The 19675-nt window shown below is 36.0% G+C and overlaps 1 protein-coding gene across 1 annotated transcript in view; it reads left to right on the plus strand.

Annotated features, from left to right (window-relative positions):
* USH2A (usherin) overlaps positions 1 to 19675 on the plus strand; it is a 416419-nt gene that overhangs the window by 335757 nt on the left and 60987 nt on the right. Inside the window, exons 52-59 of the mRNA XM_083828188.1 lie at positions 957 to 1167; positions 1564 to 1761; positions 2312 to 2466; positions 4310 to 4508; positions 10153 to 10260; positions 10793 to 10976; positions 11666 to 11823; positions 18881 to 19039. Of these exons, the coding sequence (XP_083684314.1) occupies positions 957 to 1167; positions 1564 to 1761; positions 2312 to 2466; positions 4310 to 4508; positions 10153 to 10260; positions 10793 to 10976; positions 11666 to 11823; positions 18881 to 19039 (1372 nt within the window). The remainder of the gene's footprint in view (positions 1 to 956; positions 1168 to 1563; positions 1762 to 2311; positions 2467 to 4309; positions 4509 to 10152; positions 10261 to 10792; positions 10977 to 11665; positions 11824 to 18880; positions 19040 to 19675) is intronic.

The raw sequence follows: 19675 nt of genomic DNA on the forward strand, positions 1-19675 counted from the left end.
CATTTCCATAGCTGAATTAAGGAAGCATTAGATATGATCTATTTTTTATTTTCTCTTCTAAGGTTCTGCCTAATGTGCAGAAATATTTGTAGCAACTATTTCACTACGTTTTTTCTGAAACAATATTTTTGTTTAAAAAGAATTATTGCTCTCTGTTTTCTGGTTTGGTGAAAATATCATTTCACGAATTTTAATATAAACTTGTAGATGTTCAGTGTATATTTCTGTGGATTGTTCTTTATGGGTTAAATCTTATATCTGCCTCAGTGTTTGTAGAGGTTCCCTTACTGCAGCAGAACTTCTGTTTAGGAGTGATGTGGTAGAGGGCACAATTTATATAGCCCATGGATAAAGTTACATAAAAATAAAAAATAAAACATAAAAACATATTAAAAATAAAACAAAAAATAAAATAAAATATATATATATACTTAAAACCCATATGGATCAGGTTCTTAAAAGCTGCCAAGGAATTGCACAGAGCCCTCCGGTGCACTAGGAAAGCTGGGGGGGGAGGCAGGAAAAAGGGGACAGGAATTTGCTACTGATTTGTCACAGGACCTTTGACCTACTGACAATTCTTCAATGTTCAAATGTTTAAATTCTCAGGTAAAATCCTATCCATCCTCATTTGACTACTGACTCTTCAACTTTCAGTAAACCCAGTAATTTAGGGCTCCAGTGGTTAAAATTTGTGATGTTTTATACAAGGAACCTACAAAAAAAAAAAAAAAATCTGTTTCTTTTAGAAAGGACTATTAAAGCATTAACGATCAAAGACAGTAGACAGGCCAGAGACTGAAAGGGTTTCTGTATGCTAGAAATACCAACATACTCAGTGTGTGGTTGCCTGATTTGGATGTTGTGTAAAGACAGAGAAATACTAATGGAAGCATCTGTAAAGAAAGGAAGATTGTGTAAATCTGCCATATTAAAATTGTATGCGTATTCCATAGGTGAAAGAAGAATGCAAGGCTAATATCCTTTGTCCTTTATCTATGGAAAAAACAGCACATTGTGGAAAGTGTGACTTTGATCCTAGGGAGAATATCTGTGCATGGATAAAAAGTTCACAGAGTGCTACAGAAAAGGAGATAAAGGAAGGTGTGTGTCCAGCTGAAGAGGAGACTGTCTACACAGGAAGCCCAAACCAGTATTCATTTACAGGTAAGAAAAAAAAATGGCATATCAGATTGGTGATTTGCTAGTGTGTTTTAATTCATCCTGGAGAAAAAGATGTCCCAAATGCTATCAGATATTTTAATTGAATGTGAAGCAATTGTAGTGAAGTAGCATTCCTTCAGAACTAGTCTGTAAATTAGAACAGTATCTTTAGGGGAATGGAGTGGGTAGTAAGACGTTCAGTGAATACAATAAGGTCTAAAGCTTCTTTCATAAATGTTGCTACAAGTGTTATATCAGACAATGGCCCTACCTAAAGCAAAAACTTCCCTATCTGTCTTTAAAAATGTAAGTAGTTATAGACATAGAAAAAATAAACAATACTTATTTTGTATATTGATAAAAGACTGAGGTGACTCAAATGTAACTTTCTTTTTGTAGATCTGAACCTAGAACCTTTTATCACATACGAGTACAGGGTGGCCGCTTGGAATAGCTATGGAAGAGGCTTCAGTGAAATTAGCAGAGCTGTCACTAAGCAAGATGTGCCACAGCGTGTAAGTCCACTGAAATGGGCCAAAGTAGATAACCGTGAAGACATGATACTTCTGAACTGGGAAGAACCACTTCAACCAAATGGTATTGTTATGTTTTTAAAAAATGTATGTTCTATCATTATACTGACAGTGTTCCAAAATCAAAAAATGTTTTTAATTAATCACTGAGATATACTTATTCCAAAAACTCTGTAAGAAGAACTTGCTCTAGGTTGAGATCATTTTCACAGAAGACAATTTAGTATGTCTCTAAGAAGTGCCTAAAAACCTCTTTTGAGAGGAGTTGTAATGACAATAATAAGGAAATATGATCAGAAAATCACAATCATGTTATAAAATTTTGGGGAGGAGCTTGATACTCGTAAGTTCTTTCAGGAAAACTCGGTTATGATTTTCAAACTGTGAAAACTTGGAACAACTTTCCATTGAGATCCACTGAGATGTTGATGTAAAGGTTGAGCAGAGTGACTTTAGAGTAATTGACACTAACCATTTAAGTGGGATGACTGCCTGTTAGAGTGATCATCTAGAGATTTCATTTAATATTCTCTGTTTGCAGAGGAGGTTATTATAACATACCATCATGAAGCATTTCTCAGCTATCAAAAGGGAAAACTTTCTTTCTGTGATAGGTCTTATTATTCACTATATCATTCTCCGAGATGGAATCGAGCGTTTTAGAGGAACAGAAACAAGCTTCAGAGACACAAGTGGCATCCAGCCATACCAAGAATATTCGTACCAGCTGCGAGCCTGTACTGTTGCTGGTTGCACAGACAGCAGCAAGGTTAGTGAATTCGTCTACACGGAACTGGTGCCAGACTTTTATCAGCTGGTGTGGTAACATAAAAATGCTTTTGGAAAGGTGTAATTTGAAGACATGATGATTATTGAGCAAGTAAGTGAAAAGCATCAATAATCTTATTTGGATTCAACTACTGACAGATGTTTATTTGGATCCTAAGGTTGATACAAGCAAGAGGAAGAAGAAAGCAGTAGCTCGGTCTTGGCAACACTGAAATTACACCGTAAAAACTGATGTTTGTTAAATAGAAAGCTGCACATGATAGAATAGAGTAAGGAATATTAAAATGCACTTTCTCAAATCCTTGAAATTAAATCTTTGCTTCTCTCTAAGATGTATATAACTTCTTCCTTGCTATTTCTTAGTTTACCTTCTTTAGTTCTAGTAGATCAGTTTCTTCAACAACCTTCTTTTTCTGAGGCTGCTTCTACTGTTACCTTCACTGGCTTTCCATGTCTATACTGGCTTCAGGCTTTACACTTCCTTTGTGCACAGCCTGCCACTGCTTCTGTTTTTTAAGCAGACAGAATCTCTTTCTTCCCTTTGTCACTGTTTCATTTTTTCTCATATCACTTAGAATCATAGATGCGTTTCACCAGCATTACTATCTAGTCAGCTCTAGTTTCTCTTCTGCAAAGTATCTGCCTTACTCACCATTTGGATAAACTATTTAAGTGACCTTTTTCGCAATAATATCCTTGCTTTGTGAAAATGAATTTCTAGGAGTGCAAATATAAGATACGTGGAACAGAAGTGGGGAATAGTGACTGTGTTTTGTAATTACAGTATCTATGGGGTTGAAAAGGTGGATTTTTTCAGGTTTTTACATATTTTTCTTATTGGTACAAATCTCAGCCAAAAGTATGAGAAAAGAAGGACTGACAGAGGGATAGAGGCAGGCACATAGCCCTCTACCTGCACACACAGCTATGATCTGGAACCTGTATAGCCACAGTTGCTACAACCATAAGCCTGAACTAACACATTCTGCTTATTACACTTGTCTGTAATTAAGGAGTTTACTGTTGCAAACACTGAAGTCTGCAATTAGAGACTGATTCCATCAAATGTACTAAAACAATATATTATAGAGGGCACATTTTATATTTAGAGCATAATATAAATACTTTAAAGTGGTACTAACAGAAAAAGATAAGTGATTCTCAAAGAGAAAAAGGTTCAACTCACTTATTAAACTGGTGTAATTTGGATATGCCTCTGTTCAAAGCAGTAGAGATGCATCAACAGAAAATCAGCAGTCCCTCCCCTTCCCCTTCCCCTTCCCCTTCCCCTTTCCCTTTTTTTTTTTTTTTTTTTAACAGGAAGAGTTAAACAAGTGTGAGCTTAACAAGTGCTAAGTTATTTTATCTTTCAGAATCTTTGGTTTCCTTACAAAAACATGGAGTTACACATAACTTTGATAGAGTTCAGATTGCACTGGATATATTGAGGCTTAGCCCCATGTTTACTGGTGCTTAAAACATATGAAATCAGGCAGTTAAAATGCAGAGACACTGACGAACCATATGGAAGAGAGTTATCAAGAGTTTTCAAGCAATACAGTTTTTGTTGTTTCACCCTGTGCTATACACTGCAGCTAAAATTGTGGTGAACCTGTTGTGATAAATTGTAGACATAGACTTATGTAATATATTCAAGGTCAGATTTCATTGTGAAAAAGGAGGAAAAAACTAACTAGTTCTCCAGGCTCTTGGTAATGATATGCCAGGCCAAACAACATTTTAAAACAAAAGTGACATTCTCATTGATCATGGTATCTAGTGTACTATTACATTAAATTGCTGTTTAATTCATATGTCTTCAGGTAGTTGCAGTCACTGTCCAAGGAGTCCCTGAGAGCGTTCAGCCACCAGACGTCAGTGCTTTGAACTCAACAGCATTGCATTTAAGCTGGATTGCACCCAAGAAACCAAATGGTATCATCAGAGAGTACCAGATCAGTCAAGTGGGAAAAGGACTTATTTACACTGACACTGGAAGCAAAATGCAACACACAGTATTGGGTAAGGAGGCAGAACTCTCTGAGAATCTAACTTCCTGTCCTTAAAAGTATTAACATTAAAACTGCCACCTGTCAGTAACTTTTAAATCTGACCGTTTGTGCACAGTTTAGAAATGCTTTATACCAGTTTTACATACCTTAAATTTATTTTCTTCAAGCTTTTCAATTCAGGCTGCTGATGTTAAAATACTAATAATTTCAAAATTATAAAACTAATCTATCCAGCTCAATTCACGATTCATGCTTTGCGGTGAGCTTGAGCTCTCAAATATTCTGTGTAGGCTTGACATCCCTTAACACAGATATGACTCTCTGTTTTACCTTTAATGTGCAGTAATGCAGTTGAAGTCACTGGTGCCACTGTGAATGTGTAGCAGTGTAGGAACAAGAAAGATACTAGGTACTTTATGCCTGAGATATGAAAAAGGAAAAGAAAGGGAAAGATTAGGATTCTGTTTATAATGTTAAATATTGCTTATATACATTTTTTAAATGCTTGGTGAAATTTCGTGGATGTGCGTGTATCTGAAAGAAGCTTTAGTCAAGAGATTTGGGGGGGAAAGATTTAACTCAGATGTATTATTGTCACATATTCATTTTTTTAGTTATATTTGAATTTTACACTGAAGCAAAATTATACTTAATGAACTGATGCTTTTCTTGAATACAAAAGATGAACATAAACTTTTTGGGATACCTTTTCACACTTCTTGACCTCAGGGTGCTTAGTAAATTCTTGTGTTTGTGTTTTTTGAGAATTCATAAATACATTATTCTTTCTTTCTTTTTTTTTTTTCCACCTGATGGAAAACACAAAGATTCATATGTTATAGTTGTTATAGTCGCCATACAAAATCCACCTAAGAAGTAGAAGTTGACTTAGGGCATATCAAAGCCATCCAGCATACTTCCCCTCCCAACCTCCCCTCAGAGCATGAGTTCTGTGTCAGGTTGGATCCCTTCATGTTTTCAAATAGATCCTTCTTGTTGTGGCTGCTCACAGAAGACTAAAGGATGGCTGTTCCTCTTTGACAGTAGCATGCTTAAGCATAAAATTCATCAACGGTATATTAAACCTATCACCATATTCACTTCTTCTGGAGATGGCGTATTAACAAGAGTATCCCTGTTTGTAGTGTTTATATTTCAGAATTACCGTTTTAAGTTTGTGATGTAAAGAACACCTACCAACAAACAATGATTTATCACTCAAGCCCATTTGAAAAATGCTTCTTCTGTGCTCCTGGTTCCTTCCCAGTAAGCACCTATAGCTCCAGAATAACTGAGATTTTTAATGCAAGCAATACAGTTTTTTCTTACCAGTTGCAAGGGAGAGGAAGTAGTTACCTCCTGAGAAACAAAGATCTTTTTTTCTTGTGTGCTGCTATTCCATTAAGCCATTGTCCAATGCTGCCGTGTTCAGCCAGGAACAAAATAAGTGATCGTTCCTCCTGACAGTCATAATCGAATTCTGTGCTGTTTTCTGTGGGATGTTTCTTGGGTAATAATGTGGAATTCATGGCAGTGATTTTGCAGTGTGGATAATTACTGCTTTCTAAATTCAAAGAATAAGCTAAAACAATCAAATTTATTTCATACATAATCTCAAATGTTTGAACTAACTATTGTGTATTCCCTGTGGATGTAGGTTTTGATTTTCTTATCTTCTTTTTTTTTTTTTTCTTTCCAAAAATGTCTGCTTTTCCCTGAGCAACAGATGAACGTTAATGAAGCTGTAGCATTAGTATTTCCTGAGACTTTGAATCTAGGGTCTTGCAAATAACAGACAAGAAGGCTAGCACCTTGCCACTGCATCATTGTCTCGCTGCTTATTTTTAATTACATCAAAGCTTTGGAAACATGATCCCACAAATGCTTTGTGGGAATAGCGGTGAATGTGCTCATCATGTGAAATCCATAAATTGCTTATAATCCTCTCAAGATGTTAAAAAAAGCATTAAGTAATTGAAGACAGGAAGTCCTCAGTTAATTATTTAGAGGTGTTATCAATGCTTTAAGCAAACTGAAGCATTTTCTGCTATCTCACTGAGTTGAATGCCACTGGGACCTAGGGGCAGCAGCCATCATCTTCTCATATTCTCTAATGCAAACAGCACATGGCAGCTTGTCAATAAAAGACCTTTTTATATCATTTATTACTGAACACTTCCACTACCCTGTACAGAACAATTTGGATGACAGTTATGGCATTGTTTCACTTTGCGTTACTACTCCTTTACAAATGGGCCTGCTAATGCTTTGCAGTGGGGGGCAGGCATAGGGTAAGACTAAGAAAATAATTAGGGGAATTGTAAGAGAAAGCTAAGAGTGCCCTCTTCAGCAGCAGCAGGTGGGTTTATAGCAATAACTCTTCTCAAGTTCCCCTTTTTCGTACACTAAAGATCATATCCCAAATAAGAGGCTTTATCAAGCATTCACAGGAACAATCATCTTTAGGTAAAAGCCAGATAAGATAATTTATATTTACTTTAGGAAAAGAAACAAGGTTAAAAAATATTATGTGACTGAATGGCTTCAGTTTCTTTTATTGAAATATATTCTCCATTTCAAGGTAGTGAAAACTGAAGAGACACGGTAATGTTGTCACTGGTCAACCCTATCTCAATGCAGCCTTGAATTATTAGTAATATTTATCTAAAAAGCTCATGGGGATGGAAGGGTTGTGTAAGGCTGTGGTCAGAAATCTGACATCTTCCTGAGTAAATTCCCATGGTAGGGCCCAAGAGCGTTAGCCTGAGAGCTAATTACTGACCTTGCTGGAGCCGTACCCACAAATGCAGACAAACAGTATCAGAAATAATTGATTTGGCTACTAGGACAATGCATTCTTTAAAAAGCTGTTTCACAACCCTTTTGGCAAACAACAAATGCTGCAATAATGAAACAGATTTCTAAGGCTAAAACAACTAAATAGTAGACCAAATAAAAAAAAAAAAAGAAAAAGGAGGGGTGAAGTATCCTCTAGTGAACAATCACATAGAGAAATTGGAAAAACAAAATGCTGTTTATGTTACAAAATTATCTTACCTGTTATTTTTATTATCAATCACAGACATAGCTTTGTACAGAGCTTTCCAAAGCATACTTAAGACAAGGTCTGTAATGCAGAGGTTTAATAACGTAGATAAAAATCTGCTATGACTGCTCCATGTATGACTAAAGGTTTCAGGTATCAGAATTCCACCAATAAATTTAGTGAAACCATGTGCTCTTTTTTTAATGCCCATTTTTCTCTTTAAAGTGTAGTTGTAAATGAGTATTGCTTTATTATGCATGTTTCCTTTAAAAGTGAACATGACTCCCTTTAGGGGAATTCAAGTAATTTGTTGCCACAGTAATCTTTTCTATCCTGAAATGTTAAATACTTGGCTTCCCTCCATGCCTTTGCCTCTCTCTAGTCTGCAAGTGTCATTTCCTCTCTTCTTACTTTTATACCCAGTGTTCAGATGATTTTTCTTCTTTTCCAGTTCATGATTAGGTCACAGTCAGGGCTGTCCCTCTGAGTCATCTCTTTATTTTCTCTCCTTCATGTCTTGTGTAGTTTGTAAGCAGCCTGCATGTCTTCCATTCATTACTCTACCTTTCTACATAATCGTTGCTTCTTATTTCTATTTTTTTTCTAATAGGTTTTAATTAAAATGTCTGCATACTGACTGTAAGCAAGGATTTGTTTATAAACAGAGATATTTCCCAAACTTTGTCACAGAACTGCATTGTTCTTGAAGTAATTACAATTAGGCATAAGCTACATCAAAAGTATGGTCACTAAGCCAAGCAATTACAAATTGACCTGCATAATATGTATGAATTGACCTGTCTAGTCCTAATTCAGCCTCTTTCACATAAGCATCTTGAAACGGTCTGTGTGACAATAGAACAGTAATTTGTAGGTAGGACTGCTGCCTCACTTGGTGCACAAGATACATCTCTTCCAGGCAGACCAAAAAAAAAAAAAAAAAAAAAAGATTCCTGTAAATAAAACTGGTACTGCAGTTTCTGCACTGTTTAGTAGGGTTAATCCTTCAGGGAATCTCATTGTAGATGCGCCTAATTCTAAGCCTGTCTGCAGCTAAATATCCTTTTGTCTCAGCAGACGTTAGGCACCTATAGGCAGGCCTAGAAAACCCAAGGTCCGTGGGAATGCAAAACACAATGAGGGAGGCCACAGGGATAGCACAAACCCATTTTCTGACCAGCTTGTGCCCTCAGCCAAGGCTAATGTAGTAACCTGGGCCTCCACAGTCTGGTCAGCAGTTAAAGCTGAGCTCTGAGGTGTTCAAGCCAGGCTCACACGGAGGTCTGAATCTTTAGATCTGTTAAAACTGCAAGCACCATTTAATGGGTATGCACAAATGGCTTTTCTAAAGCTTAGTATCTTAGCCAAATTTGGGTACATTTTGTATGAGCAGTCCTAAAATCCAATTCTTAACCAGTGGGCAACTTGATGTCAAAACTGAAGTCATTGACACAAAGCAAATAGATGTTTGAAAATTTCCAAGGAACGTTCAAAGCAAGATATTCTCTTTTAGTCTCATTCAAGGATGCCAAGCATAGAAGGTTTGGGGTGAAAAAATAGTTTTAAAAAATGTACAGGTAACTAAAATTAGTATCTTGGAACCTGGTTATCATCCCTTTTTCTGACTGTTGTATAGCAGTTATAGCAAAATCTCGTAAAAAATAATAGGAAAAAATAGGGACAAAATTGAACAAATAGAAGTTGGAAAAGGGGCAAGAACAGAGTACGTCTTCGGACTTGTTTGCAGTTTGGTTGGAAAATTCATGTTCAAGTAAGGGTTTATTGTTCTCTTTTCTCATTGTTGCAAATATATTTGTATTAAATGTTCAAAACATTTCAGGGTTTTCAGCTGTTCACTTCCAAAGCTCTAAGGAATTACATTTTCAAGTTATTATCTGTTGGAAAGCTTTGAATTTCTTTGGCCATCACCAATTATCATAGATTTATAGAACAGCTTGGGTTCGATGGGACCTTAAAGACCATCTATTTCCATCCCGTCTGCCATGGGCATGGACCCCACCGTCTAGATCCAGTTGCCCAGGGCCTCGTCCAGCCTGGTCTTGGAACACCTCCAGGGATGGGGCATCCACAGCTTCTCTGGGCAACCTGTGCCAGTGCCTCAACACCCTCTGAGTGATTATGGAGAATATGTCTTTGTCAAGAATGTTTAGGTACTTTCCAGCAATGTCTTAACCATTTTGTGCAGCCAGAAATGTAGTTTCAAAAAAAAACAGCTTAAGAGACTGAGTAAATTCTCAGAAGGTTCATATGGGTTGAGGTCTGGACTGTAGTTACTATGCTACAAGTGGTATCTAAGTTAACTGATTTGAAGCTAATTGAGATATGTCTATATGAGGGGCTTCCATAGATCCATTGCAACATAGTTGCATATTCAGTCTGAATTTTGTCAAGTATTTTAACTAGTAGATTTATTTCTAAGTTAGCAAGAATTCACTATTACAATGTTATTCAGATGTAAAAGAAGAATGACTAAAATTTTATGTTTGCCCAAAATATTAAAAGTTAAATTTACCTTTAAATCCAGTACTTCCTTGTAGTGACAGAATTTTGGGAATGCCTTCGTCTAACCTCTGTTTGCTCTTTCTAGGTCTGCAGCCATATACTAACTACAGCTTCATACTTACTGCATGTACATCTGCTGGGTGTGCTTCCAGCCAGCCACTTTCAGGTCAAACTTTGCAATCTGCTCCTCACGGTAAGGAGAAAAGGCATTCTTGGAGACCTGTAAAGACATAGTCATAAGGGCTTGTATTTTGTAATAGTTTAACGAGGTGCAAAACTCCACAATCATCAATCAAGCTATCATGGATAAATTTACACAAGAGAATCCATCTCTTTTCTAAGAGCATTTGGATCTCAACATGCTCTTTATACTGACTGCCTGGCACTGTACTTCTGCTTTGTTTTTGTGACAATTTTTCCACATTCATCTTTAAGTTAACAAGGTTAGATTTAGCAGATGTCTATTTTTCAAATCACAAATAAATATGCAGAGACAGCTAGGCATAGAAAGGCTGTAGCCTTTGGCTTTGTTCTCCATTATTACGTACCTTATCTAGTTAGTTACATTTAATGAGGGTTAAATTCAGAATGTGTTGTTAAATTCTCTTATCCTCTCTCGCTATGTTTTATGCTTTTGTTACATTGCTGAAAGCAACAGCACAAACTGTGCAACACCTTTCATTGTTTGTCATAAAATTAAAATAGTGTCTTTGTGATGTTAATAGGGGTATGGCCAAAACCTCATCATATCATAGTCAGCTCAACAGAAGTGGAAATCTACTGGACTGAACCAAAGAAACCTAATGGACTCATTACTCAGTATCAATTATTTCGTGATGGAGAACAGATATTCTTGGGTGGTAGCAGAGACCTGAATTTCACAGATGTTAACCTGCAGCCTAACAGTAGGTAAGGCATGTTAAAGCAGTTTGGTGATATGTGAAATGTGTTCAAAATAAGTGTTTGTGAAACGTACAAAAATGTAAATTACTCTTTTAACAAAAGAAAAATCTCTTATTGTATTACTTAATTATTGGAAAACTGGTAAGGTGCACTTTTAGGAAGCTATCAATGGTGGAGAGCCTTAATCAACTGACTTCTCTCTCTCTTTTTTTTTTTTTTGGGGGGGGGGGGAGTGTCCTTCTGACTGACTGAAAGAGGGGGAAGCTTTTTATATTCCCCTTTGCTTGATGGTTGTTCTTGATCGGTTTTTTTATTTCTTATGGAATATACTTAGAAAAAATGAAGTCTTTAAACGTTAAACAGCACCGAATGTCTTTTATTATATTTTTGTGCCTATTGAACATACTGACATGAAAGCATCAGCTACTAATACTTTAATTAGGCCATTCTGGAATTTGTTTGGGAATTTTTTGGTTAATATTTCTTATGTAAGCTAATGTAAATTTTAGTGTAAAAATTATTGTTCTGGTAAAGAATCACTTTTCTCATGTCAAGAAATCTTAAAGGTGAAAGTGCTCACTAATGCAGTATTTGTAGTCTGTTCACTTTAAATTGGTGAAAATGGGAATGTTCTATTACCGATATGCTTAAAGCTTCTAACCATAGTGTCTACTGATCTTTTTGTGTTTGCGCAGATATGTTTACCAGCTGGAAGCCAGCACCTGGGGCGGCAGCAACAGTAGTGATAAATACGTTATACAAACACCAGTAGGAACACCAGAGAAAATTCATGTCCCATATAATGTCACAGTAATTGATGCATATTCTATATTTTTAGCTTGGGACACACCAGGTAAAAACATATTTCTATGTAGTACTTTGTAGCAAAATGAAAGGATAGAAAAAATAGTATATTAAGGCAAGCAGCTGAATCATTCTCATTTTTTATTCTTTGTATTTGGTTTTAGTGTTGGTGTGATTTAAATAACTAGTATCTAAAGCTGCCGTTTCTCGGAGACATTATTTTAATAATGTTGACCTATATACTTGACACGGGTATTGTGAGGATTAGCTAATCAAAAATCCGTGTATTAATTTGATCTTGTAAACTATTACTGAGCACAAGTAGTAAGGGGAAAAAAACAATTACACTGAAAATGAGTTTTCCTTTCTGTTCCGACCAACCTGAGTTACGGAGAGGGAGACCTGTCAAACTTTTGTGCTGTTGATGTCTTGATAACTATGCTGGCAACTAAAATGTCCAGTTGTCCTGAACAAATCAATTTAGAACTCGTTTAAAAAAAGGTTTAAGAGTATAGTACAGAGATCCCATGCTAGCTTTGACCTGATGGAATAAGTTTTATTCACCACAGCACCTTAGTGTTATGTGGACGTATTACCTTGCAGTATTGTAGGTCAGGAAAGGCCCAGAAATTTTTCAGCTCTTGGTCCTTTGCTCCTGAACATTACCAGATTGTCTTGGCCTGCTACAGAGGTAGGCTAAGCAGGAATATTTGAATAACAGCATCTTTTTTATGTTAGAAACTGTGTTCCATTTTGTTAACGGAGATCACAGCTTAAGTGACTGGTGTGGTTTGCTGATACGATAAAAATGATATGGTATAGTTATTGTGGGACAATGAGAGCAATGTAAATGAAACATTTTCTGTCTTGTGTAGTTCATCTCCAACAAGGTGTTTGCCAGTTTCTAGACATTAGTTTTTTTCAGTTATAGTGAGGTCAGGTTTTTGGACACTTCAGATGTTTGCATATTGCAATAGCAACAATATATGTTTTATCAGTGAATTCAAGGAAGTTTTGATGTCACCTCTTCCTAATTATTTAAGATGTTTGTACTTTGCAGAGCAGTCACAGTAGCATCAATTGGCATTAAAAATAAAGTGACCTAGTAAAGGTGTTTTGCCTTCAGTGCTGGATCGCAAGTATTGTGGTAGTGCTTAGCAGTGTTCACCCTACCCATTTAAGCAATGATTAATAAATCTATAATACCCCGAGCTGTCAATCTTTTAGTTTTCAGAAGCACAAAATCCATTATAGAAATGATATAATATATGAAAAAGATTAAAATCTTAAATTGAACTTTTCTCCCTGCTGCCTGGAAGGATTTAGAACCCAGCAGAAGGCAGGTGAATTCGAATGGCATATAATCTACAATTGGTTTTATTGGAAAGTGACTCATGCTGTATTATAGTTTTGATAATAAATATAATTTAAGATACAAAATATTCAGCAACATTATAAATAGATTTAAAACATAGGAATATACTGGAAGAAAAGCATAGGCTTGTGTTGAGTGGGGCATTTCCCAGAAAACATTGTCCTTCTTGTTCTGGACCTTTTCTTTTCCGGCTGCTCAAATTCCTGTTACTCATAGCAGGTTACAAATGTGCAAGGAGAGTCGGGCTTTGTGTAGTACATTTGGTAATATTGCAATGAAGATAGTGTGTACAAAGGTTTCTATATTCCTGAAACCACAACATCAGAGGGTTGAAGAAGAAGTTGGATGTTATGAGTCTACTGTAGAGGATGAGGGGTTGATATATTCACACAGCTGTAGGAATTGCTCTCTTCAGTCACGGGAAAGTACATCTTTCTTTCCAGGTACTGGGATGCATCCTGAAAGCTTATCTTTTGTGGAAATTTGGAGATTCAGTCCTTTTCTCTCTCACCGTGTTGTGTTGTCTGTTATTTTAAGCTTTCAAACTTTAAGTGTGAATAAGGGATTCTTTATGCAGTGCCCCTGATAGGATAGGCAGGAAAGGAAAAAAATGCTGTTGTTTTTATCACAGAGCCCCAGGGCCACTAGCTGATCTTTCTTAGAGGGATGGGGAATATTAAGAGCAGAGAAATGTTACTTCATGATACTAAAATAAACACTGTGTGTGGAAGCTAGAAATTAGTTCCTGACTGTTCATAATCCTGCTTCATGTTCTTTCTGGGACCTTTGCGCTCTTGGTGTTTTTTTCACAATAGGAAGACTTTGGGGCATGCAGGTGGAGGTTTATTTTGGAGGTTCTGGTGTTCTGGTATGAGATACAGCCCATTAACAGGTCCTGTGCATGCAGACCTCTGAGGCCACATATATCGCCAGCTTGCTGGAATTCACATGTCACTGTGTGATGTAGTAACCTTTTCTCATTTTTTTCTGTATGTGAATCCAACATGGTATATTGAAATAATACATATTTCCATTTAAAACACAGAATGCAGCTTTTATTATACAGATTGTCATTCACTCCTCGACAAGAGGGTTGTTTTAATTGATACAGTCTTCATGAAAAAGTGCTTTATATTGGCCAAGTTTTGATGAGAGGGTGGTTGGTCATAACGTCTTCCTGTCTCTGGATATCAGGGATGCTTTGACATTCTATCTACTTATCTGCTGTAATAAATTTAGATCAAATATTCACCCTCAGTATTAATTAATGGCATTGTATTATGAAGACCGTCCTTTTTGATTGCTTTCATTATAATGTTTCAAAAATCTGTGATGTATCTAAATCTTATAACTTTACAGATATGTGTCATTTCACAACTCCTGACTTAACTAAATAGCAAGGTAGCCAAGTAGTGGCTAAAGTGATGGATTCAGAAAAAAATATTTGACACACCTCACTCACTACGGAAAATAGGACTTTATTTTCTGAAATGGGCATCCCATTATCTTGTGTTGCATTGCCTCAGTGAACAGACCTCAAAGGTATGGTACATTTCACTGATACGTTACTGAAGGATACGTTACAATTATTGTGGAACTATTAGTGCCACGGATAGAAGCAGAAAAGCTGAATGGGAAAAAAAATAATTCTCCCAAGGCATATCCATAAATGTTATTGATAGGTAGGCAGGTAGCTGTCCTGCATTTCAACTCATTGACAACCCCATTGGTCCTCACTGGAGGCCTGATTCTCCTGCATATGCTCAGTTGCTGGCAATAACAAGAAAACAGAACATGCTCAAAAGAAATAAGATTCTGTCCTCTGCTTCTACATTATTTCCTTCATATGTTAATAAAAATGCCTTCTATCATCATGTTTTAACAATCAACTTCATCCATCTCTGGTTTCCTTTAGCACTTAGAGTAAAGGCTGTGTAACATGTCTGGATTTCTATTTTGATCAAACTTGGTATTTGAATAACATTTGTCCCTTATCTTTGTCTCTTAGCTTCCCCAGCTAACCTGGTTTCGTGTTTATTTCAGAAGGTGGTCTGACAAATTGTGCTGACTTCTGCTAAGGCAATGTTACATTTCCTCCTTTCAGTTTTCTAATATAAATTAGTGTTCACACCACATCATTGTAGGCCAAATTTTTCGAAGTTCTGCATCTTGAAAGTAATCAGCATCTCCATCTGCTACTGTCTTCAAAGTCTTGTTGGGAACACTTCTTACAACCAGAATGAGATACCTGGATACATAAAGTTTATTTTTCATACTTAATATCAGAAAGCCAAATACATATTTTTATTGTCTGAGATTAAATAATAAAATATTACTTTAGACTTTATTCTCCTGTTTTAAAAAAAAATAGAGTTATCATTCTTATTTTTAATATTTGTTGACTTTAACTGAAACAATTCAGCTATTTTGCTTTAATTGTGATGGAGTTTCACATCATATTAAACAGTTTTTCATCAATTGACTTCAGAGAGATTTTTGTTGACCAGTCTGTAAAACAGGCAGTGGCTTTTTTCCCCAAATCTAGGCAACTTGTGCTTCAGATTCAATTTTATGAGCTCCACTAGTTTTGAAGTGCACAGAGCAGTCAAACCAAATTTGCAGAGTTTTTGCACAGAATTGTCCATTGAACATTATCCAACTATGCCCACAAAAAAAAAGAAAAAAAGGTTTAGTTTGATTGACTTGTCCCATTGCAGAGTGTGCACCTGCTGTGAAATGAAGTCACAGAGAAAAAAAAGTGGAATAATTTAACTTTTTTATTTGTAAAGATAATCAGGGATTTTCTGATTACATCTTAACTTCATAAATGTTAAATAACCTATCAGCATCTAGTTGTTGTAAATTATGAAAAAGAGTATTGCTGGGAATATTAACCAACTAAATCCTTGTTCTTTAGTGAACATGAAAATGTGTTATGGCAGGTTGTCATTGTGCTCATGGTAACTTTGACACCAAATAACAAAACTGCCATTTGCACTTAGGGTAAATTGGTTCTCTTGTGCTTTTACGGTTCCTTTTATTCTGACATAAATTTATGAACTCTGGAACTAACCAAGTCGTGTGGTTTCCCAGCTGACTTGAACAAATATGCCCATTTCGTTTCCTTCAGTCATCAGAGCACACAAGGTAGTCGTTTCAGACTGGCTGCAGATGCTAAAGGCTATTCTGGAACATAAAAAGTTTTTTTGACATGTTTCTGTGTTCCATGGGTGGATTTCTTCATTTTTATGGATTATAAAGTGATCCTTTGATCTTAGCATTCAATTAATTTAATCAAATTGTGGAAAAATATTAGAATATTTCATGTAGTTTTATTTACAGCTTCCTGTTCACTTTCTCAGAATATTTTTTCTGCTGAACGTATTTATTATTGGTATCATTCATTAAACATTTGCAGCCTTTAGGAGGAGGAGATTAAGATTATAGATTTTTGTTTTAGTATTTCTGCTGAGATACGGACTGAATGTCGGACATAGGTAAGAGTTATGTTGACGCAGGTATCCTTTGCTTCATATTGACATCTGGATTCAGCTGTCCTTGCTTGTACTTAATCTTGCTTGGGAACTCAGGTATTCTGAATTTTTAAGGTTTCTGGTGATTTTGCCTAGAATAAATGCACTTATCAGATGCACAAAAATGAATTATATGAATTATGTGTCACTTCATACGTTAGTGAACATTTCTTGCTGAAATACCTGGTCTGTCATAAGGACTGGAGATGAAGGCTACCTTACCTTACCTTAGCAAAAAATAATTTTCTTTCTTGCAGAAGCCATCTACTATACTTCAAGATCACCTCTCAGCTTTCCTTTGTGCACAACTTAAAAAGCTGTATTTCTGTTATTCTGTTCTTAATTATTTTTCTTTGAAACTTTACACTGAGAAAAAAAAATTGGTATTTTTCTACTTTCTGTCTCCTTCTCCCTTTACCTCTGTCAGTGGTTAATGTCAGCATCTTCTTCATGTAAACTGAGCTGTTGAATAAGCTTGAAGCCATGCCTCCAGTTCAGGGCTATTTTTTCAGTTTTTTAGTATAACAGCATTTCCTTTGTCTAGCACCTAGTGAGGCAGCATATTCGTATTTCTTTGGGATCTTTATGTCCCACTTTTCTTCTGAGAATTGTAAAAACTCGGTATTTCAGAGATTTTTCTGATCTTCCAAAGTACATCTGTTGTTTATAGTATCATAAAGAAATTTGAAATCTCTCCAATTTCTTGTATTTTTTTTAATGTGCATATTCATAACAGTGGAAAAAATTGCATTATTAGCTTCAGGGTGATAGTATCAACCTATATACTTTATCAGAAAAGCACCAAAGCCACGATTACAAGAAAGAAGAGACTTGTTTTCCAAATTAACAAACAAAGTTTCTCAAGATCTGGACGAGTCTCAGAACTGCTTAAAGGCATCTGGTTCTTGGTGCAATCACAAAGACATCTCTGTGACATCCAAAGTAGGTACTGCGTTGAAAGAACAATTTGCTCTTGCTAATCAGATGCATCTTGACTCATTTCAGAAAGGTACCTTGTCTACTTCTTTTTGTACTTTGTTTTTACTTAAGGCTATGCCTTAAGTGACTGCAGAATGAAGGAAATACACTTAACTGACAAACTCTTCATTGGTTATTCTCTTGGTTTTATGAAACTGCTTCTGTCTGTGTAGAACAGTAGTAGAGAGACAATAAAAAGCCCACAGCCCATGTCCTAATTACTGGAAAATAACTGCTATTATATTTTGTTCATGTACCCTGGATTCTTCTTTCACCCAAAGACACCAGTAAGGAAAAGAGTCTCATTTAGATAGTAGCTGGAGGCTTTTTGACTTTGAATATTGATGGGTCTGGAATCCAAGGATACAGAGATACAAAGAGCTGCAGCCTAATGTAGCTCTTCTCTGCACACCCTTTGAAAACAACAACAACCAGCCAAACAAACAAAAACAAACAAACAAGAAAACATTGAGAAGCTATGCAGAAAGAAACATGAGAAGATCCAGGAACTTCTGCCAGTTGTTCTGAAGTGATGGTGTATGGCTTAGTTTGTTCTCTTGAAATATTAAATTTTTCAGCTTCTCAACAGAACTGGAAAACAAAGAATTGACAGCATAGGAAGATGAATAGAGTGGAAAAAATGTTTGAATTTTAACGAGACAGGAAAAATCAGTTTCATTTCTCTTCAACAAAAACTAAAAACTAATAGTTTGTTTTATATCAGATGAAATGATACGTTTGTTGGTTAGTGTACTGTACTTTTCTAGTAGAGTAGGCTAAGCACCTACACTCAGGTACTGCTGCTGGGCTAACAAGGGATAATTTGCTAAATGGAGGCAATTCACTTTGATCATATGACTCGACACTCCAAAAGTGGTGCTTAGTAGCTGTTAGCTCTTCAAAATAAGGAAATAAAAGCTGTCTGATTCCCAATTATAAGGTCACTCCTCTTCCCAGAAGTAGCAATTGCAACACTTGCATTGACTGAATTGAATTTTGATTTTTAACTATGAACTGTAATGTCCATCTTCCAGTTAAAATCTGCAGGTGGATCTTTTCCAGTTTATATTTAAATGGTTTTAGTTTCCAAAAGAGGCAGTAGACAAAACCTCCAGAGGGGCTTACATGTAAAATTGCATATGATGAATGTCTCCTTGAAGTTGTTGTGCACTGGTGTTAGTATTTCAGATAATCACTGGTTTTTCTCTGTTTCACAACAGGGGTATTTGCTGTCAGTACGCCTTTGGAATACAACATCTTACTAAATGCAAGCAGCCCCACTCTGCTAGTGAAGCCAGCAGGTCAGGCAGATTTTGCTTTTGTGGATGGCCTAGATCCCTATACCCTGTATGAGATAAGACTGCAAGCATGCCAGAATGGTAAGAGTTTTTTTGAAAGGCTCACCTCTATGACTGGAAAAAAAATGTAGATTTGCCAGATAGATACAACTCATGAAAACAGATAAAATAATATTTCTCCATCAGAGTGAAATGTTTACCTAGTGAAAAGAAAGCCTAGCATTGACTGAAGCATTAAATATTTTTCCATGTTACATCATGAATATTTTAAATGGAGATTTTGAAAATGTATTTTAGGTAATATGTACCTTTTTATTAAAAGCTATTCGCAATAGCTTAACAATTATTGAAAATATGCATACAGAAAAAAATGGGTTCTGTAGCTGTTCATCTGGAAGAAGTAGTAATCACAAAGACACTAGAGAAGAGCCCAAAGATGACAAAATTCCTTAAACTTAGTAGAAATTCTCAAAATCCTACTGAAATCTTTCTAAACTGATACCTTTAAACCAATTCTGTTCTGACCTGGACTGGTGAAAGTCATAACAAAGTCACTGATGGAGTTGCATTTATTTAAATGAGTAATAATGAAATGAGGCACCATTTCATTGGGAGCTTCTTGACTTGACATTCATCAGCTTTCACTGTACTATCTGTTATTTCTGGTAGCTTACTTTAGAAATGCTCAGTCCTGAACTCCATCTCAAAGAAAAGTTT

Source organism: Anser anser (genome assembly GCF_964211835.1).
Source record: "Anser anser genome assembly, chromosome: 3".
Lineage (NCBI taxonomy): Eukaryota > Metazoa > Chordata > Aves > Anseriformes > Anatidae > Anser > Anser anser.